Below are 23,636 nucleotides of genomic sequence, written 5' to 3' on the forward strand. Positions count from 1 at the left end.
TGGCTGCACATGACTACCGCTAAGCTAAAGGCGGCTAAAGTTTGGGGAGATGACGTTTGGTGGTCTCATTTATGCACCAGTTTGCAGCGGGCACTTTATTCAAAACATTATTCACAACTGTTGTATTTTGTGTCGTGGAAAAAAACATTTGACAATATCTTAAGCTTGTGTTAACCACAGATCTTATTGTAAGCATTTAACCAAATACTGTTGACTTCGAGGCAAGGGAACCTTAAATGGTAAACCGCCTACTCATTTTCCGATTTGAGCACTTATCCCTGCAGCTCTCTATGAAGGTAAGAATGGAAACTAGAGACAGAAAGTGTTTAAAAGCCCTTTCTGTAATATAGCCAACAATGCTACGCACAGACAATGATGTGTTTGTGTATCTAAGAGACTACAGTAGACTCCAAGACTTTGTGATCAGCATTGTAAGGAATTGACCTGGTCTGTGCAGTATATCACAGTGCGCTCACTTCCTCTTTTAACTTCTTCAACTCAAAATGAAGCGTGCCAGCAGTCATGGTTTAACAGGTTCTCTAGAACAACCCTAAATAAGTTCAAAAGACATTTGAAAGAAAAGTCAATTTATGCTTAAGTTATTTCTTCCAATCCCCTCACCACCCCAGAAATGTCATCACCCAGTGTCACACTACCAAACTTTTGGTCTCCACTGGGGTTTGATGTTCATTAGTTTGTGCACTGGAGCAGTGCCAAGAACTTGTCTTGAGATAGAAGCCAAAAAAATGGTTATATCATTATCTTTAAAAAGACTGACACTTTATTATATAGTCGTAGTACACATCTTGCTAATCAATAAGCACTTATTTTGACTTCTACAGCATATTATCAGCACCAAAGTCTGTCAGCTGGCATGTAAAGTCCACCAGCAGCCCTGTAAATGACTTCTAACTACAGTCTGACCTTTCCCTGCCCTAAACCTCCCATTTCCACCTCTAAGTGACAAATGGTCGTGAGGCTCCTGGCAGGAACCAGCCTCCTGTATACAGTAAGCATGAGGGCCAGCTCCTGAGCTCTTTGAGTGCTTGCCAAAGGCGTCTGGCAAGTCAGCACTAAGGATGAACACTCAGCAGTTCATATCAGATGAGGGAAAAGGACGCATATTGGTAAAATGACAGATAGATACTGGTGATAGATGAATGAGTCAATGCTTGTGTCATATTTTCCATTTGTAATAATATCTTGTTTCACCCATTTTAGTTGGGCTCTGTCATCCTGTGTTATTCATATTTACAATGATACATATTAATAGTATTTTTTTGTTATACTCATTAGAAAAGTGCTAGGCTATATTGTCTAGACTAGAGCAAACACATTTCTTTGGTCAAAATTGAATTAAGACCAAAATCTGACTTTCTGTTTTACCAGTTACAAAATAATCATACCATAGAACTTCCAAAAAACTCATTCGAAAGAAAGAGACAAACCAGACTCCATACTAACTAGATAAAGAGAACTGGTCAAATCTAGTTTACCAACCTTTTTCCAAATCTTTCTTAAATTATATTTGTAGATTTGTGTTTTCAAACTCAGAAACTTTAATTACAATATAAACATAAGCTAATAATATCGTTATGGGGGGAAAAGTAAGAGCAGTTAAGTTAGGCTAGACGCTAACAACAAGCCTAGCTTAGCCAAGTACCAGTAGTTGCTGTCTTAAATGATTTGCTTTGGGGAAGTTACCTTTAAATCATAAATTGAAATGTAAAAAATCCTATACTCGTTCATTAGAGTAGTTCATCATTGCACATGGGTTTGTAGGCTAAACTAAACATTTTGTAGTTCCTGCGTTCGTCTTTTGTAAGGCAGTAAAATCATCTTTGTCATTTACCATGTAACCGATGCTACAGTTGCAGTTGCTGAGACACTACAGTAAAAATCACACTTGATACTCTTGTTCATGAACTCTCTAAAACAATGTTGGCGTTAATCGAAAAGACCAAATCATACCTTTATTAGAAGTGTTCAGAATGAGATTAGCACTGCGTAAAAAAAATAATAAAAAGATTCATGCAATCTATCCATAGAGTTATGAGCCTCAACAGAACTGCTGTAAATCTTTGGATTATATGTGATGAAAAGCCTCACAAAGCTGGTTCTATGGTAACTACTGATGGGGCACCTCTTTTGCCTTTGTGCTGTGTAATGTTTGATAGCATGGATACTGACAAGGCAGAAATATTAAAAGGTGCTTTATAGCGCTACCTCGTCTGGATCAATAAACAATTAGTCTTGATACAAGATGTATACATGGTCACAGAGTCCTGTTTTAAAAGGGATTAACTGTTGCTCTTATACCGAGCAAAATGCCAAAGGTTGACCACCTCGAGTGTTGGCGCTGTAAAGCCGTCTCTTTTTCTCTTTTTCTCTGTGGAGCGGGGCCATGAAGTAACTGCCGAGGTGCCATCAAACTGAAATGATTCCCTCAATAATGGAGACTAACTCCAGAGCCCTCCCAGTGAGTTGAGCAGAGCTCGACTTCACACGATGTCAGACACCAAGGGGTCTGGCTTGCCCACTTGGGGGGTCGGTACTCACTGTGAAAGACTCAGAGGGAGGCTGTGAATAGGGATCAAGCCAAGAGAAACCCAAGAGAGAGAGAGTGTGTGTGTGTGTGTGTGTGTGTGTGTGTGTGTGTGTGTGTGTGTGTGTGTGTGTGTGTGTGTGTGTGTGTGTGTGTGTGTGTGTGTGTGTGTGTGTGTGTGTGTGTGTGTGTGTGTGTGTGTGTGTGTGTGTGTGTGTGTGTGTGTGTGTGTGTGTGAAAAAGACTGCAATTGAATGTGAGGCAAGAAGTGAGATCTGCTGCAGATTGAGAGAGATCTGAGCGTATTGTAAAGCAGGTAAAGTCCACAAGGGACGTCGTGACTCTCTTATCTAACGGCTTTTGTGATACAGCCAGAATGTGTGTTGGATGTATGTGGGAAGCAGAGACAGAAGGGTTCACAGATGGAGGAGAGAATGAAATTCAAATCAACAGCGCACAACTTCTCAAAGCTGACATTATTTTGAATGCATTACGCAACAAAGGTTTGTATTATTTCCAGGCCGATGAGTGTTTGATAGGCGCTTTCCAACTGTGTTTGACCTTTAAAGGTGTGAATATGAGTGGTCAGTTAGTGAGATGCCCATTGGCTGTTTGGTCGTGCTCATGCCCACCAGTGCAATTTGGACAGAGCCAGATAAGGACGAAGGAAAAAATGCTGCTTTGGGTATAATGCGAGACCCCACACACATTTTTGAGGCCGAAGAATAACCATCCATACTACATCTCTCAAAAGAAAAGCAACAGTCTTATAATTGTTTTGTTGCTAGGATACCACAGTCATCCGAGAAGTCAAAATCTATCAAAGATTTAGTCTTAAAATGTTAAGCCCTAGGCCTTAATATGCTTTTTGGAGTTTTCCCTTTCCTGTAGTGTGTTATTTAGGTTTGTGTGCATGTAAATGGTCAGCAAAGGCTAAAATTCCCCACTATGCAAAACTCGCGCTTCTATTGGCTGGCGCTCCTACACCTTGTACTTGATAGGCTAAGGTACATTTCGGACACATCTTTAATTGGTCACAACAGAGTCGGCCAGCTAACCAATCAGAGCAGACTGGGCTCTGGTTTCAGACAGAGGGTGAAAAGAGGTGCTGCAGCACAGGCAGTATGAGAAAAATAAAGAGCTTTTTGAACATTAAAGCATGGAGAGACATAAACATGTTTTTATTGCTTTCTTTTTTATGTGCAATAAATAAATAAAAGTAAATGTACACCCAGTCTTGTACACTGTACTTTTAGTCAAACTTGTCTATATCTACTTGAGTTTGGGAGATTTAAGTGACCCGATGTCCACGGAAAAAAACAAGGTTCAAAAGGTGAAAATTGCACAGTTAATATTGTGTTTTATATTCACATGTTTGCAAGTGTAGATTTCTCAATATCTGTCACAACTGGAAATATTCTGGATTATCTGTTAATTTGTTGAAGTTATACTTAAAGTCGCAGTCATTTATATTGTGTTTTCACAAAAGCAAATCTAACTGCGAACATTGACATCATCAATATTTGTTAAGCTTATAAAGCTGTTGATTTTCATGCTGTACATGTGGTCTTTGATTAATTGTAGGAAAACAATTCATTAGTCTAGCCCTAATGCCTACATCTCTGGTCTACCTGCTGCTTCTGTGAGATTTCATGCTTTGATGAAGCATCCCATGAAAAATGTTTGACTTAGTTAGCATCATGACTCAGCTTCATAGGGCAGAGAGGTGAGATGGAAAATGGCTTTGGTTCCATTTTTATTTTATGAGCTCTGAGACCATCCATTATTTAACTCTGAGGGACCTTAGCTGAGTCAGTATTTAGCCCTCAGGACAACATGCTATGAACAAAAACCGCAACTTAAGCATCAAGCCTCACTGATTAAAACAGAAGCAGCTTCTTCAGTCATATTCAGGGCCAGAAGGAAAGCCTTATTCTCTCAACAATTGAGGCATTTAAAGAGGACGTACTGTGTAATGCTCTTTTTCACCTTTGCAGAACATTTATGTACAAAAACCGATTTAACACACTACAGGAAAGGGAATACCTAAGCACTATACCTTTAAGTTAATTAGATCTCATATTTATTTAAACTTATTTTTGACATCTCCTATCTCACATGTTGTTAGTTTTTGGATCTCATATGAAACCTCACTATTTATATAAATGCTTGTACTTCATATCAAAGTCATGTCTCTTGTGAATTAAACTTTTTATTCAATATTGTTAGGAATCAAAAGCCTCTCAAATCCAATCACCGTGGAGCACAGAGCGTAATGCAGGATGGGTCAGCACTTTCTGCAGCACAACCCTTCCTCTTGACCTTACTGGTGATATACAGTATATAAATGTCTAAAGCAGACAGCTAACAAGAAGAGCAGAGCACAGGATCTTAAGAAAGCAAGTGTTGGTTTAAAGCAGTCTTCATTCAAGCCTGACATATGATTGGTTATGTCTGTAGCTTTGAATACAGATCAAAGTTGGCATTTCCTGACAGAAATCATTTAGAGTTTCATTTTGACTCCAGAACCATTGTTAAACTAGGACATCTGATGTTTCCATTCAATGTAAGTAATGCTTTCCCCAGGCTCTGACATAAATTGAGCCCCTTTTACACATGCACTGAAACCCTGAGGTTATATAGACACAACCTGTTGGAGCTGTTTGTCAGCACAGATGTTGAAATCATGTGGAAGGTATAGCCAACTGACTTTACCCTGGTAGCTTCCTAGCCCATCGTCTGTGTATTAACCCATTGAGCCCAAGTGGGAATAAAGATATTAGTATTAAGACGCCAAGAAAGAGAGACAGCGAGATTCGTGAATTAAGTGCTGACGTCAAAGTTGTCAGACAAATGTAGGGAAAAACAAGAGACTTGCTGACTACCTGATTGGTGGTTAACAACGACACACCTCGCCAAAACAAAACTGAGTATTTCTGTTAAGTGAGTATTGTACGCTGGACGAGGAAAAAAATGTGTGAAACTAGTTCTAAAAGTTAATTATAAGAAAGTTGTGATGTAGGTGGGTGCTAACAATCTAATTAGAGCAAGTGAGTCATGAAATACCTTTCCAGTCTTTCCACAAAATCATATCTTTATTCTAGTGAGACAAATGGAAATGAGAAGTTGAGCATGAATGAGCGGTTCAATGTTATGTCTTGTTATGTAATGTAAATCCCACTGACTGATGTTGGTCAGGGCTGGGATGTCTGAATGAAAAACAGTGAGAGATAAACAGAACAAATATCTTATTTCTTCAAAGGCATTCATCCTCACTCTAGTGGTTTCCTATCCTGCAGTAGCTTTACGCACAGTACTAGGGCATTTCCTGCATAATGCTTATCCAATGGAAAGAAAGGCTCTTTGAAAGAAGAGGAGAAGGAGTTGACTGAATAGGGGGGAGAAATCAAAGAAAATATGCAAGCAAGTAAATGATTAATACGAAAGATAATTAAAAAGGTAAAAGAAGGAAGAACAGTAACAAATAAGACCTGGAGAGGTAGGAAACATGTTCACATTATGGATAATCCTCATTAATCTTGTGGAAAACAAGTTGAGAGTAAACATGTCAATTCCACACAAATGATTCACTGACTCTGGACCAATTATTGAGATTTAAAATAGGCCCGATCACAATAAGAAGATATTACATCTTCAATAAATGGTTTCTGAATTATTGCAGAAACGGAAATGTGTAACACATGAGGACACTCATTTCTATTCATGACAATATGACATGCAGTTTGTGGAGATTTGGCAGTTAAAAAAAACGCAAACCAAAATTACTCCAAATTGAAAAAAGTGAATACAACTGCATATTTCAAAAATAAGGTGGTATTTCAATAATGGTCCTATATACTGTAGTGGTAATGTCTGGAATATCCCAAACAGGTTTAAAAACAGTGATCAGGAAGAATGTGTACAATGACAACTCACATAGCTAATTGATCCTAGTCACATTTCTTTGATATGTTGAAATGAATTCACTCATCTCTTCTACTTTGTACTTGTTGGCACCTGTTGCTGATCTGAGTCTATAAAGCCCACTGAAACTCTGTTCATTTCCCTGAGGGATGCCTAAAACCAGACTGCAAAAGTCAAACTGATTGGAATTAGCTGGTGAGTAAAAACAATACTTAAGTTTTAAAAAGAGAAATTCAGAGCATCTGACTGAAGAGTATCACATGACTCTAATCTTCTACTATGCAGTGAATACTGAGCAAAAGGGGGAGGTTTCTTATTTAAGAAATGATTAGAGAAACACCTACAAATTTGCCCCAGTTGAAAAATAAAGCACAGTAAGCTATAAAAGTGTGTTTCAAAAAATGTGCTGCCCTTGAGGTTAATGCATTATAGTCTGCTGTATTTATTCTCTTGAAAGTATAGCGCATAAAACACAAGTTTGGACAGAAAAGTAAAAGTGGTAGAAAGTAGTTGTGTACCATTGTGAGTGTGAAGAACCACACAATGAACACAGTTCTAGGGCAAAGGAATGGGACGAGTAGTGTCACAGTCTCTGCATGAACCTTCTGTGGCACATTTAAGAAAAAAAATCACCTTTAAGCAAACATCATGACACAGCTGAGACACTCTTCAAGTTAACACCTCGGGAGCCTTCCAAAAAGATGAGACAGAGAAATGACAGTCTGCTTTAGAAATACTTACTGCATCTAAAACCTCCTCAACCAACTTAGTTTATGGGTGTCAATTACTCTCCCCCACACGGAAAGGTAGATAAAAAAAAAAAAAGTACCCCTAATGTTTCTGTGACACTACAGAGACTATGGATGTGACATCAATATTGAGTTGATATCACTCAGAGTTCGTGCCTGAGAGCGAAAGATGTTCTGTGCTCAGCCCTCGACACCCCGAGGTTTACTGAAGACATTTAAACCTCTAAATCTGCCAAACTAGTGGCTGTGAGGGGGAAACAAAGGCAGAGAAATATAACTCAAGGATGGAAAACAGCAGAGAGAGGCCTGACAAAAAGAAGGAGGGAGACAGACAGAAAGGAAAACAAGATAATGATCTCTCTTCACTGTACCCTCCTGAGAGCGGGAGACAGTAACAGGAAGAGACTTACTTTATTTATTAAGGATGACGGTGGAGTGCCACTTACTTTTCGATGAGGTCTAACGTCACCCCTGGCACCAACTTGGCACTCTTCTGCATACAAAACCTGGGGGGAAAACAGACATGGAAAGCTGGTGTTAAGAGTTGGAGAAAAAGCATTAGAACTTTGGGCCTCTACCGTACGCGCTTTACAATGCACGAGAGGGACTATCAACTATTAAAACCTTTAAATGAAAAATTAGAGCCTCAAAGATTACAACCACTGGGCACTTTGTGTTTTGGCTGAGTTGCAGTTAAAGGTGAGGCGGCCGGCAGAGTCATATTTCTGAGACGACTGCTGCGGGGGTTATTGTTTACTGTGGGTGGCTGTAAGTCACAGCAGGACGCCTAAACTCATCACACAGCTAGAGGAGAGCAGTGCTGTGTCTCCATTGGGATACTTCCTTTAGTCCTTCCATGTCCTACACGGAGAACAATAAAGCAGTGTATGTGTTGGGCCGTACATTAGGGCTGTGCATCTTCACTGGTCTCACGATTCGATTACGATTATCCTGTCAACGATTCGATTCAATTCGATATCCCGATGCATCACGATTCATACCAATGCGTTGCATCCTCAATTTTCTATATTACTGCACATGGCTTATTTTTCATCAATGAATACATCCAGTAAATACATATGAACTCTCTTTTTATTATTTAGAAAGTGCTTCAGAAATCAATAACATAAATGTCTTGACATTAATTTATAAACCAAAATAAATCAATTGTATAGGTCTAGCCTCCCTATATCTGTGTGTGAAGTTGTTCCATCCTCAAAAACAAAAAACAAATACTTCTGCAGTCTAGCTGCAGCTTCTAGCAACGGGCTTCTGTTAAAAAAAGGACACTGAATGTCCTGAATGTGGCATCACACACAGGACTTGAGTCTGAACACAGCAGACAACAGGAGTATTTACAATAGCATATACAAACAAAAATAGTGCATGTGGGTGCACACTTACATTCTCTGTCTTACTGTTACATAAATCCCATGAATGTATGAGATTAAGTTAGCTTCATTATATCTCAATCAGTGATTAAGTGAATAATAAAGTTTCTATCGGGTCACTCATTATTTTCAGGGAGGGGGCGGGGTTTGGAGGAACGGAGAGGAGACGTGATCGCGGAAGCTTTTTCCTCCTGCCTTCACAAACGTATATATCGTCTGAAAATTGCTAGAGGACATTCATACTCTGCAATCCAAGACTTAATTAAATCCACCAAAAACCTGACATGATTGTAACGCGATTATTTTTGAAAAACATAAATCCTTGTGTCTCTGAGCCGCAGCGACACGGAGTGATTCAGAGCGGGTCCATCTGCTGTTGGTTCTGGACTGGTGTTCTTGTGTTGGTGGATAAAGCAGGCTGCTCCGTGTTTGGTGTTGCTGTGCCGCTGTCACGTCTGTTCCCTGATCTCTGCGTCACCGACCGAATTGATATTAAAGTGACAGAAAAAAAAACGTTATAGTAAAGCCGCGGCCGGAAAATCAGGAAGCAACGTTACTACGCTATAATCGATTATCTTCCGTCACTGCATCGATACCGAATCGTCCACGTCCGCATCGCAATGCATCGTAGAAACGATTATTTTCAACACCCCTACCGTACAGTGTCATCTCAAACAGCTGTGCCCTCATCGGAAGTTAAAATCGACCCTGTTAGCTAGCTAACTAGCAAAGTTTGTTCACGGTACGAAAACATTACTGAGTACCCAATTAACCCGTGTTACGGAGCCAAGATGGCTCTTCAGTGGTAAAGGTATCCAGAATATGCATCTTAAGACAGACAGTGCAGGAATTTCTGACGCAAATACCTTACGTTACTTCAACTTGAGAGAGCTGTCTGAAAATGTAACTAACATTTTTATAAATGTTTGCTTTTTGTGTTCGTTGTTCTAAAGCAAAACTCAAATCAACTGACATCAGCACTTCAACCAACAAGATTCCAATAGTTTCTTAAACCGCCACGTCTTGTTTAACCCCTAACTTCTTAAAATTGATTTTTACACAGTTAATATATTTTATAGTTGCTTATTTAATTTCTGGAAGAAATAGTAAACAACAACTTTTTATTCATTGACAAACTTTGAAACCAATTAAAGCATGATATAGGCCCAGGAATTAATCATGAAAGTATTGAAATTATTCAATAAATGAAGAAGGATAACATTAACTTAGAAAAATAAATAATAAAGTGACACCCTCACATAAGTCAATAAAATTAAGATGATCAGTGTAATAAGTACTGTAATAGTGAATAAGTTTGATCCACCAATGATTGAAGCTACCATCAGGCTTGGAGGACAATTTAAGTTCCAAAAATGCATGGATTGGGAATTTGTATCCAGCAAGTGATCCACTCTGACGTAAAGCATGGCTCTCACATGCAAAGGTTCGTCCTGATGCTGGAGAATAATGAGATCCCACGGCACCACAGTGACTAACCTACTTTTTAAAAAGAGCAGCACAGGCCTGAGTGTGCCCGACACTCAAGAAACAGGCAGGAGTAAGTGTGTTATCTGGACAATTTGTCTTAATGATGAGAATTATTTTTAACAAAACCGACGATGCATAGACTCTGCATTAGTAGATTTGTCAGGGACACGGCTACATCATCGTTTTCCCAATGCAACATAATCCAAGTTGTTTACTAGTGAATTCCATTTAAATACCGGTATAAGTATATTGTTTGCTTTTCTGTCTGTGGGCTGCACAAGGGATACGGTGAATTCCCCAACACGAACAGGGATGATTAACTAAACATGGAGTCTGGCAGAAGCCGACAGACGGTCCGAAGTAAACAGAGCACAGAGCGAGCGGGAGGTTGCATCAGCTGGAGCGTGTTTCACCACAACCCCTGAGCTGGGAGATGTGAAGGCCCTCAGGCGTGGAGGAGAGGAGAGGGGAGCGGGACGAAAGGAAAGAGAAGGAGGAGAGAGGAGAATTTGGTCACATATCTGATGTTACTGTCTCAGGAAAAGTCATGTTTGACCAAAACTGAATTGTAATGACGATGAGTGCTAATAATCATACTTAAAAAAGTTTCCCTCTGGGCATTAAAATAAAATGCCAAACTATGTATCAACGGCATCAAGTGGATATGCTTACCTCTTAGTCTTAATGAGACAAAGATTAAAAAAGGAAATAAAATGTATACTGCTTTTAGAATTTGCCAATGGTGTTAAAATTGGCATCAATCAACGATGTCGCTTTGATGACTTTAGACAGAGATGTAGATGTGTGAATTAGCATTACCACTGCGTGAGAGTACATCTTTATTACAAGCAGGTGGAGAAACTGTACTCCACAAGCTAAAACTAGACCATACGTCACTGTGAAGCTGAATGACATGAATGAACGGTGAGGTTGATGGAAAGAGCTTTTTATCGAGGCTAGCGCAGACAAGTGTCCTCACATGGTCTCAGTCAATTATCTGCCAAATGCACTTCAGCCGGATGTTGCGTTCCAGCTATGAATTGCTAATAATAGGTGCATTTACACCATCTAAAAGGAAAAACATGTCACTACTTTATATTGTAAATATATAGGACACTGAAACAAACAAAAATTCATTTCTGATGCTTCCTAGTGTTTCCTGTTGACGCGTGGTTAAACACACTATGTGTTTTTTTTGCAGTAGGGGGCTCTCAAAATGAACAACAAAAAGATGGAGCTTAGTGGAATTTTGTGGAGGATCAGTGGATGAATATTTGTCATTGCAGCCAGATTCACAGGTGTTTTTTTATCAGAGGTCAATTAATCAGTCTTGTAATCTCAAAACAATAGAACTGGGTGAATTAAACTGGTGAAAACATAGAATAAAGTAGTTGTTACGCCTAAAATCGGTATTTTCACTGTGGTCAACAGGGGCGGGGGGGGGCGAGCCTGTAAACTACCGTTTGCTCAGGTTGTTTCCCACGTACCTTAAGATCCAAACATTGAATCAAATTTTAGGATAAGCCAAAATATTCGCTAAGTTGAATACCAATGGACCTGGTGATAGAAACACTGATTAAAGCAGTTTTACGTTAAAATCTATGTTTTTCTGATGCAGTTTTGCCGAAATAGACTAAAGGGAGCTAAACACTACATTTTGATGACATTTTTGTTTAAATTGTACTTTATTATGTATGTTTCATAAAACAAATAGTATTGGAAATTGTGACACCACAGTGTTGGTTTTATTATGCAAGGTAAGAATAAAAAAATGAAACTGTTTGAGAGGAGGCAGTGACACAGGATAATGAGCTCCAATAGTCCGATGTCTGCGACACAAACAGGCGGACTAGAGAGTTATAACAGACCAGTGTGCTGCGTGGAAAAGTGTGTGTGGTTACTTTGTAGCAGCTTGATTTAATGAGGTAAACAGCTTTGTGTAATGACAATGCACTCTGGTGCGTCGCTTCCAAGCGGCAAACTCTGGGGCAGAGCCGGGAGGCCAATAAGGAAGTGCCACAAACTGCAGTTCATCTATTGGCCGATAGGCGATGACTGCAGAAAGGATCAATTTCCATAGACCCCCATGTTAAAATGCCCAACTTTACAGCAGAAATAAACATGTTTCCACCCCTGGATGCAATACAAATTATTCGGGATAGTTAGATTCCACCTTCATGATTATGAATTGGTGAGTGAATTGTTTTATAACGCAAAATTCTACCGAGCCCGGCGTCCTTCGTAGCGAGAAATTTCGAGGCTGCACATGTGTATCCTCCGCGGTCTTAAAATTCCCACAATGCTTTCCGCACGGACCAATTTCCAAATCTTTGGCGGAAATCGCGCTCCATTTAAGGCGGGGCCTCGCATATGACGCACACCTGCACACCTGTTAGCCATGTTCCACCGTGTTTGTTGTGTTGGTGCCTGGTGGAGTATTCTTCATTTAAATAATCGGACTTATCTTATGGCTCTGCGGTTAAAACAGAACGTCCCTGAATGCAGTTTCTTCGGTAAGTGAAATTCAAGCACTTTATTTCTCACTGGTGTTTTTATTCAGCTAAGCTACATCTGTGTTAACGATGCTATCCATAGCATACAAGTTAAAACATATTAGAGAAGTGTAAAACATTAAGAAGGATTATACTGTAGAACAAACGGCTTCTGTGTGAGGTTGGTATAATAAGGTCATCCTCGTACATTAGTTAGTTTGCTAGTTAACTGTATGCATTGATATTGTTGATTTAAATTCGCTATGCTCGACGATGCAGACAGCTAACGTCACAGTAGTGTTGAAGACCAGCGTACTGTATATGAGATTAACCTCACTATAAGATCTGTGTATCTTAAAAATATGAATCTCACATTTCCAGATGGTTCCAGAAATAACGTTAACGTAGATTTTGCAATATGGTTTGTTGAGCTGGAGTTGATTATTGAAGCTTACTGGTTAAAGGTGGGGTAGGTAATTTTGGAGAAACCAGCTCGAGTGCGCTAGAATTTGAAAATACACAGCCGGAAGAAATCTGCTACTTCTTTACAGAGCCCCTCCTCCAACACACACGAACGCGCACATGACCAATGAGGGCACGAGATAAGTTTGTGCACAGATGGAAGGCTGACAGGCAGGTAGGCCATCCAGTTATTTTAGCCGGGCCGGCTAAAATGATTGGTCGTACTTTTTACAGTACTACGGCTTCCACAGATGACATTTTTTCATGGATTTTTTTATGGATGTTAAGAGCATTCCATGGAATATAACAAAAAGTGTATCTCAAGCCGGTTTCTCAAACTTACCTACCCCACCTTTAACGTTACCATCATAATAAACGAATGAACCGAAACGTTGTTGTTTTTATTAATATTATTACCAATACTTACTAAGCATTTTATTATCCTTACACTGGAGAAACCGACTGATTGTGGCAGCAGAACATGAACATGTAACTTAATGCCTGCATTTAACGACGAAAAATAGCGTAGTCAATGCTTAGGGACAAGGAAATGATTTGTTTAAATATTAGATATGACGTTATGTGTGCTTCTGTGACAATTAAGCTTATTCATTGCATTACATTTGTTAAAGATGTTTGTCTTTTAACCTTACGTGTGTGTTACAAATGAATGTGAATATGGCATAGGACATATTTAATTTGACTGTCTCATGAAAAACTATTCCAAAGTAACAGTAAAATAAAAAGGACCCCAACTAGACAACAATACACAATCCAACTGATAAGGTACAGTAAGGGCTGTGATATCCAGCACTTTTTTTTAAGGATAATCAAAAAGATTAGGACATGACGTTTGCATGTAAAAAAGTCTGTGAGCAACACATTGTTACTTTACGATCTGTTTGTTTAAAGTTTCCAGGTGATGCAGACCACGAGAGACAGACCTATTCCTAACATCAGTGAACTTCAGCATGGACTCAAAGGTACAAAGACCCCTTTCATACTGTACAAAGAATCGATAAAACGTTCTGGTTTAAATAGTTAAAGTAACAAATATAATACACTGATATACATGCCATTAAACATGACTAAATACTGACACATCAGGGAAGTTGACTGTTCCTTCCTTGCAAAAAGTTACATTTAGATTTGACCAAGCAACATGATTCTTTTGTCAGCTTTCACATTTCAATGTGTGTAATTTAAGGCAATTATTATTTTACTTTGTGAAAATTACTACCATTTGTCTCTACATATGTCTGTAAAAACGTGGTAAAAGTGACTCTTGCAGTGAGACAACCGAACAGCATGACACTACAGTTGCACTAAGTTCTGATAATAGTTGAATATTATTTTAATAATAACATATATTTTTATGTTGATTAACTGCAGACTATTCATTCATAATCTGATTATCTTTGTAGTACAAAGTGATGAATTTCAAAAACACATTCAAATCATTTATTATTTATTTATACAGTCTTCTAACGCACCTCTTTCATAAATAACACACTTGCTCTGAAATAATGTCATATGTTTTATGTTTCTTGTCATTTCTGTTAGGAAAGGACATACCTGAAGGACACAACTGCCTCACCGTTTTCTCCGCGGGGCAAGAAGAAAATGAAAAGCTGATATGAGATTAAAGACCAATACAAGACATTCACTAAGAAACTACTCTTTTATTGTGAACACAAAGATCTGCACACTGAATAGTGTGTAGTCAAACAGGACCATCATTTGTTTGTGACAGCTGTGCCCAGTATGGGCTCACAGATTTGTTGGTTTCTTCATCAGGCCTGGTCCTCCTCCCAGAGAAAGACCTCTCCACCTCAGTCCTCTCCAGCCAAACCCACAGACAGGACATCCGTCACACTGAGGTTTCTCCCAAAGTCTCTGCCGCTCTCTGGACACCACACTGTCTCAATTGATCCATACTGTGAATATGAGAGGGGAAAATGTGTGTAATAAATGCTTTAGACAATAAGAAACATGAAGTTAACCGTAAGGAGCGGCTTAGTTTTTTTTAAATAAACAATACTATTACTGTATTTCAATATCTCACGTTTGAAAGTTTAATTTAAAAGAAGAAAAGGCACCTAAAATGAAGATTGTTATTTCAATACATTTAGTTTATTTTGTCTTTTTAATTGTTTAAAGTAAAGTAGATAGAACTGGTACTTAAGAGTTTTAATAGAGTCTGGTTGTGGAGGAGGCACACAGGTAAGAGCAATAACTAGCTACCATCACATGTAACTAAGCTTGACTTTAATTTATTAAAAGTATAATTAAGTAACAGCAAAAAATCAATAACTAACTAACTAACTAATCATGCAAATATTTGAATCTTTGCTGGATCCACTGTTGAATTTACCACATATTATATATTTTAGAAACCTGAAGGCATTTTAAGTGCAAGTATTATCCCAAAAACTCAATACCTTAGATTATTATTGATTATTACGTTGCTTACCTTAAGCAACGTAAAATATGCAGACCGGGAGCAACAGATGTAGGTTAGCCGGCTAGCATCACAGAGCAGCACTGCTGAGCATGTTAGCTTAGCTTGGTAGCCTCAGCTAGCTCTGGAACTTCCAGCTCGGTGGCAGGAGGTCCCGCCTCGGTTCCGCCTCTTTGCCCTTATTTGGATCAGGCTGGAGCAGGCGGGAGTTACGACTCTGACACCGCCTACTTTAGGCTTCTCCGCAACTCTGCAGAATTCTATGGGTCTATGGTCGCTTCTTAAATTGGAGGCCGCCTTCAGCTGGCTGCAGGGATTTAATGAAGTGAAGGAGAAGCTGTTCTGACAGTGTAAAGCAGCTGTGGAGAACTCTTACCGTAAGAATCATTCATATTCATTTATGGATTAATGCAGACCGTTTTACAGACTTCCTGCTGTAACCGTATAAGTATCAAGTTTTGATGCCAATTTTAACACATTTACTGCCAGTGTGAAATTGAAAATGATTTATTTACATAATAATGGTGCGTTTACACCGGATCCCTCTAATCGCGCAAGTGTCACTGCGGCTTGCAGTTGTTTTTATCGCATCAAAACAGACACGCCGTTGACGCACTGCACCTCACTGTTGAAGCGCTGTTGAAGCGCCGTTGATGTTGTTTACGCGTCCAAACTAAATAGTTTTGCTTCTTTCTGCTCTTAATTATGAAAGAAAACTATTGCTGCTTAGTACCTTTTGTGGATGTCCTACAAACGTAGCAGCAAACGCCGTCGATCTGGGTTCACAATGTCATCCAGCGCCATACACAGTTTGGTGAATCTCATCGCCTTATCCAGGCGTATCTTCTTCCAATCCAATTCCGGTAGATATATACGACATAGCCAGAACCCCAAAACAGTGACCGCAATTTATTCCATTTTCACAACTGAACAACGACATGACGTCAGAGGGAATCCCAACGCTGATTGGCTTCCGCCAGAACACGTCACGTGAATTGAACTCTCGCCACTGGAGCTAATTTGCGTCTATCCGCGTCTTTACATTGACTTTACATCTAATTGAGATCAGCCAAAAAATCGCATTGTGTCCGGTGTGAATGCACAATAAGGCTTATTATGTTATTGATGCGCATTTGCTCAAAGTATGTTGTTACCTCTGCCAGGATATTTGTCAAATTCTAATATTGTCCCAACCAACACCACCATCAAGAACTACGGCTGGTGAACTCAACACTCCTGGAATAATAGAACACGGGCACAGAAGAGGTACTGGAGGGTTGGAGTTCAGAGATGAAGAGGAAATTGGGGGCTTTTCACTAACAGAAAACTTTAATTGGACCGGTGAAGAAGCAGGAGCGAATGTGAAAGGAGAGGGTGAGGGCTGGCATGTACAAATTAAACTTTGAGGAGGAAAATTAAGTAGATCTCGTGTGAGGAAACTACTACAGCTACAAGGGTGGGTGGAGGAGCAGAGTGTTTCCTCCGCTCCCTGCTGAGCCGGCTCTCTCCTACAGCTCATTACTCCTTCAATCTGCCTTCCTATCCCCAGCCACCGTCTCTGTCAGTCCTGGGCTGGAGGGAATGCTGGGTAATCTTGAATTTAATCTCTCATACCATATCCATGACATAGATCACAGTGAGTATGTTCTATTCAATTATCTAAATTATAAATATGAGCAAACGACTATTTGCTGTCATTACACCGCTTAACCGATCCATCCATCTTCAACTGCTTATACGGAGTTGGGTCGTGGAGGAAGCAGACACGCAGAAGGCCCCAAACTACCCTTTCCCACATCAACCAGCTCTGACTGGGGCACTCCCAGGCCCGCGTGAAGATATAATCTCTCCACCTGGTCCTGGGTCTGCCCTCAGTCTACTCCCAGCTGTTCGTGCCTGGAACGTCCGCTAAGGAGGCCACCTTATTAGGTGGCCACCTTACTAGGTGCCCAAACCAACTGAACTCGCTCATTTCTATACGAAGAAGCAGCCGCTCCAAGTCCCGGATGACTGAACTTCTAACCTTATCCCTAAGGAAACCCATTTTGTCCGCTTGTACCCGCGATCTTGTTCCTTCGTTCATGATCCATCCTTCATGATCGTAGTTAGGGGTAGGAATAAAGATGGGCCGGTAGATCGAGAACTTTGCATTCTGGCTCAGCTCTCTCTTCAACACAACATCTTGACATATTTGCTGGTTAGTTTGGATTCATACTACTCTTTCCTTTCCAAAATCTCTTATTACCATTTTCAGCCATCTGTGACTTAGAAAAGTTTGTGTGTTCTTCCTTTGCAGAAAAACACAGCTGTACTCAACTTGTTCAGTGTTGAGGTTTCTCTACTTTCCTTTTCTCTTTCTATCTACTTCTTCCCCCAGAACTTTTGTCAATTGGCTCCTGTTGATGTTTCATCCAGATGTCTTTTGAGAAGGTCCTCCAGGAGACTAACCCCTAGATTCCACCGGGTCCGTCTGCGCCGCGTCACGGCTGCGCCGCGGTTTTGGTCCGGCCTCCTCCGGCGTCATACCCTACCAGGCGCGTTTCAGAAGCATTTCAGAAGCGGAGCGTCTTGCCTGCCGGCTCGCAGTTTTTGTTGATTTGGGCATATTTCCTGGACAGGCTACTTTGTACAGACAAAGTTAATAATAATTGTAATATTCCAGTTATAAACGACATGAATCAAAGATGTGTTGCTGTATTTTAGTGGTAAAAAAATGCATTCATCATCATAATTATTCTATATATATAATTTACACAGTGCCTGTAAACCGGAGGAGAACGCTGGCATTTCTCCTCCTACTTGAAAGACTACGGAGGGATATGGTCTGGAAAATTAGTTTGTGTGTGTATATATATATGCTATATATGCTCTGAACGTTCCACTTCCTGCCTGCCCGACTTTACGTTACGGCTGCGCCACGCCAAAAATAGGATTCATCCTAATTTTAGAGGAGCCCTGCGCCGAGACGCTTCTGGGACGCTTCTGGGACGCTTCTGGGCCGTAACGCGCCGCGTGTGGTGGAATAGCACCCATTGACTAGAGTGGCCGCGATCGCCGTGAGCGCCGTGGCGCAGCCGTAACGCGCCCGTAACGCGCCGCAGACAGACCCGGTGGAATCTAGGGGTTAGGCAGCAGTACAGCGCTTCTTTGCTTAAAACTCTTCTTATATCATGTGTTGTCCACTATACACTTCTTCATCCTCTCTCTTTTCTGTCCTCTCCCACTTTGAGAATGGAAAGCGTTGCATCTTTGATGATTTCTTCTGATGTTTTGGATAATTTATGTTTTAGGAGCAGACTCAGATTGACCAACATTAATCAAATGTTAATCTTGTTGTGGGGTGTTTTTTTGCCCAGCTGACACAAAAGCTATAATAGCAGTTAGGTAAGTATCTTAAAACAACTTGTACAGCTCTTTTCCCACACTTGTTGCTACTTGTGGAGCAAACTTTCTGCAGCCATTTCTGAGTAAAAAGTAGTACAAACCGGTTTAATTGTATTCAAACCAGCCGAATCTGAAAAATGTAAAAGCAGCCTCACTCAGCAACATGTGCCCACAGTATCAAGGCACTCAAATTTACTTTGATTACATTAGTACTTACTAATATGAAAACATGATTGAAATAATATTATGTTTGTTTAGAGAAGTAACTGAAAGAGCTGCTAGTGTCTTTGAAGCTTTGCTTAATTTACTGCTGAGTCAAGGCTGGCAACATTTGAGTAGAGGTGCAAAGGGATGTCCGGTTTCTTTCTCAGAAATCACATGTGATTTGTTGTGTTGACAAGACAAGCCATGGCAGAGTTAGTCTCAAAGATCATTAAAACTGCACCAACTTTGTGGATTTGAAGCCAACAAATACAGTGAGCCAAAACACATAGAAAAGACGCTAGTGAGGACGCTACTGGGGACCCTTATTATTGAGCGAATGTTGTGTCAAACAGACACATACATGTAGTGGTAGAAATAAGTAAAGCGTTCAGGTGTATGGAAACCATTTTGAAAATGTTTACAATGGCAAAACTGTAATTTCTGTTGATACGGTACTTTCCAAAGACAACTGAAATAGCTAGCTAAATACTTAGCCAGCTAGCTAGCGATTTAGGAAGACGATGTCCCAATTCTTAATCCAATTTACAAAGCTCTAATTGGTTGACTGTTTCTACAATTAGAGCTAAAATTGTTTAATGAGCACAACAGAAGATCTACAAGAACAAATAGGAGATGTGAACACATTTAGAACAAGTGGAACCTGGTGCTGTGAAGGTCAAGGGTACAAAATGTGTATACAGTCAGTGACTAGTTGACATTGAAAAGATTGCCAGTGCAATGTTCTTGCGGATAATAAATCCAGCATAATGGTTTTGTTTCAAAAGATACATGGTTAGTATGAGTAAAGTCTTTTTTGTAGTAGCATACTGTACAGGATAATGACCGAGAAAACAAAAGAACATTTGCATTTTAACCTATTCCTTACTAAATCTATCATTGTTACAGTTCAATAAAGGCTGCTCATTAAATTGCAGAGGGCTCCTAAGCCCCGACATAACCGCTTTTGTTTCATAGCAACATTTCAAATGATAATACATTATGATGAATGTGTTGCCTTTGAACATGAATAATACTAATGTGAAGATGGAGAGGGCCCGTCTGAAACATGCTTCAAAACAGCTAACTGTTTGAATTAACATTAAAGTTCATTGCTAGTGGTATACTGGACATTAAGCTGGTTAAAAGATATTTCCTTAACATGAGTGGTGTTGACCTCACCTACAGCCCAATTCAATTTAAAAGGGAAAACACACCCTAAAAGATTATTTCTAAGGCTGGCGTCACACTGTCCCAAAATTGACACCAGATGGACACACGAATATGGAATTGTGAATTTCGCACGAAGATGGCCCCCGAACTTGGTCAACAGCCAAAGCAAGTACGATGCCTACAGAAAGCCACACGATGGCACCCGAACCACACACGAAGGCATGTTGTTTCCATAGCAACAACAACTTCCTGTCAACAGCGTAAACTCGCCTTCAAAACAAAAGCATCTAAATAAAACAGGAAGTTAACCTAAATTACATTTAAAACATACACAGGGTATATGCAGGAATCTTGAAGTCAAATGTAATACCTTTTAAGACCCTTTCCATACATTTTAAGACCTCATCGCCACTTCAAGTTTTAACCGGTTACATTGGCGACACACTTTACCTCACATTTACTATATACAGTATTGATTGTCCTTCCTCCTTATCTTCGAACCATTTGGACGCAAACTTGCATTTCCTCATAACTATGTTGTTTAACCTGTTCCACTCTGAGCCTGTTTTTCAGGTCTCAGGCTCGAAAATGACATTCCCAGAACAAATGACCATATCTTCCCTTCTAAAAGGGTTAAATTAATAATCTTTGTTCTCAAAGTAATGATAAACCTGTGAGTTGGATGTAGAAGTGTCAGAATCACTATAAATGTTTTTTATTTTAAAGAAAATTCAGATTTTACATAGTAAAAAACTGTAAATTATAGTGTCCGTCCAAAAATTATTTTTTACAGATAGTGAAAACTACCCTTGGATGATGGGTTAGTAGACTAAAAGCTTTAGGAATCCAAAGTACAACATATAATAAGTACCCTGTATCAAGATTGATGCAAAACAAGTGAAATTTGACCTTTTTAAGGCCCCTACACACCAGGCCGATATCGGCCGTCTTGCGTTGTTGGGCGAAAACGGGTTCCTTGTCGCCCAAAGTTAATTTGGTGTGTCCCGAACCCTCGGCCGTGACACGCCTTATTTGGCCTTTCACGATCGACACCCGGCCGATTCAACATGTTGAATCGGCCGGGTGTTGGACACAAGCTATCGGGCCAAGAAACCACTCTGATCAGCTGTTCAGCTAGCAAATGAGAAGCAAAACGGAAGTGAGGGACGTAAACAAACGATTTAAATGTCCTCTCTTACCTTCCACACATAGCAGGGACATCTCTGATATCGGCGGGAGCGTCCCCGGCTGTCCTCTGCTGAGAGCTCCGTGATTTGTTTGGTCAAGTCCGGTTTTTCATCTCATCGTAAATTTAGCAAGAAGTGGCCATTATTACATTGCTGACTCAATAAACTACACACCCGCCAGAACACTGCGATCATCAGATGCAGGTCTATTAACTGTGATTTTATAGTATGTCTGCACTTTATGTGCTCATTTCATCATGCATGTATTTTTATATTCTAAAACATGTTTCGAACGGCACCCGCTATTTGTTTGTATATCAGTCTGTTCTTCTTCTCTGTCTTCCGGTTGTTGCCTATTTTGAATGACAAATACACACTACCGCCGCCTGCTGGTAAGGAGAGTTATTGCCACTCACGCATGCGCAGTTCGTACGTGCTCGGCTGTAGTAAAGCGGTGTATTTCAGTGCGACACACGGCCAATACGCAGGAGAACTCGTCAATGGATCTGTCGGTGTCGGATGTCGGCGAGTTCTCTGGTGACTGCCTGGTGTGTCAGGGCCTTTAGAGAGATTTAGCCAAAAAACCCCACTTCTGGGGTCATTTGGGTGGATTTGACCTATCTCTGGCCCCCCTTGGTCGATTTGGTTGGTTGACATACCCTTGTGACCGTTAGAGCCAATAGAATCGAAGGGGGAGGCACACACACGTTGTAAAGAAAAAATGTGGGCGCTTCGCGTGTGGAAAACGAAAGCAAAGTGGAGGAATGTCTCCTTCTGGAGTTTGGAAACTAAAACGCAGTTGTATTGCTTATGGATTATCAGAAATAATTTCAAAGAAGGCACAGACACATAGGATGAACCTATGGATTAACTGCAGCATCGTTTTTTTATCGTTTTAATGCCATTGAAGACCAAGGTAAGCCATATTTACGTTTTTTAGCTACTTAGCTCCACATGTGATGATGTACGCTTTCGTTTATAGCGTCGCGAATGTTTATCACTGAGTGTTGAGGTTTTTTACACAGATTCAGTGTCTCCAGGACACCAAAAACGAGTGGTTGGCTGTGCATCTAGGATAAGTAATAAGGGAGTTATGAGTGAGTTTAAGTGCCTTTGTAGGTTCCGTTTTTTCGATCGAGGCTAATTCAGAGGCTGAGTGCTAGCATTGTGGGTTTTTTTTGAATTTTTTTTTTAAAAAGATCAGTTAGCTGAGTTTCTTCCCGTTACATGGATATAACACATTCATAGTTTTATTCAATATTAAGATTCCTTAGACGTTGTTTCCTGCAAATGACGCGTTTATCCGCCCGGTACCGGGGGGATGGTGTGAAACAGGTTAACAACCGGCGTAAACGGACCTTCGCGCGTTTTCAAGCATTGAGCGTGCGATGTCCTGTTCAGATGACGTCAAATCCAACGGGATGCCATAAATAAACTACACAGAATCACACTACACACCTACGCAATGATTACATTCAGGCACACTGTAGAATACAACCTCTTTGGACAATTTATATACTTATTGAAAACAAGCTACAAAATGTAATACCTTGGAAAATGCCGTTTAATACTTTTTAATAGCCTTCATTTTCGCTAAATTGATTAACTTTTAATACTTTTTAAGACCCCGCGGACACCCTGCAACGAAAGTAACAAAAACAATGTAATATCCTTTTCAGTTTCACAGAACACAAATTGGGTTATTTACATAATATGTTTACATGATTTTGTTGTGCAATAAAACAACCAGAGAAGCGATCTGCAAGGAAACATAGCACACCGTGTCCTCATGCTCCTGTTTCACCTGCTTAATACAGGTATCATCACTGCTACTGATTTCGATAGAGCAGGTCACAAATAGCAAGAAATGACAAAGTGAAATAAGACAATGTTTACCTGTAAGAGGAGGTGCTGGGCCTGTAAGAGTTGCTCAGGACTGACTGAGGAAGATGCTCTGAGGATGGCCTTTTATATGTCCACGTTACCATGACACATGGGAAACGCTTGAGCTTCTCAAATTTGGCTGTCTTCGCCGACACCGTGGTCCCATCTCGATGTCATCGTACTATAATACGATGGCTACACAACGGCATTGCGAGGGCTTCACGTAGTCGTGTTGCCTGTCGGGCAGCTTTTTCTTTCCTTCGTATTGTCTTCGTGAGGCGAAAAATGCCCGATG

General features: G+C 40.2%; 1 protein-coding gene across 5 annotated transcripts in view; it reads right to left on the reverse strand.

Moving 5' to 3' along the window:
• The window catches only part of rptor (regulatory associated protein of MTOR, complex 1), a 219,666-nt gene that overhangs the window by 106,808 nt on the left and 89,222 nt on the right, over positions 1-23,636 (reverse strand). For all 5 annotated transcript variants that reach the window (XM_034130268.1, XM_034130259.1, XM_034130240.1 and 2 more), the window contains exon 8: positions 7,665-7,724. In XM_034130268.1, the coding sequence (XP_033986159.1) occupies positions 7,665-7,724 (60 nt within the window). The remainder of the gene's footprint in view (positions 1-7,664; positions 7,725-23,636) is intronic.

Source organism: Trematomus bernacchii, unplaced genomic scaffold, assembly GCF_902827165.1.
Source record: "Trematomus bernacchii unplaced genomic scaffold, fTreBer1.1, whole genome shotgun sequence".
Taxonomy (NCBI): domain Eukaryota; kingdom Metazoa; phylum Chordata; class Actinopteri; order Perciformes; family Nototheniidae; genus Trematomus; species Trematomus bernacchii.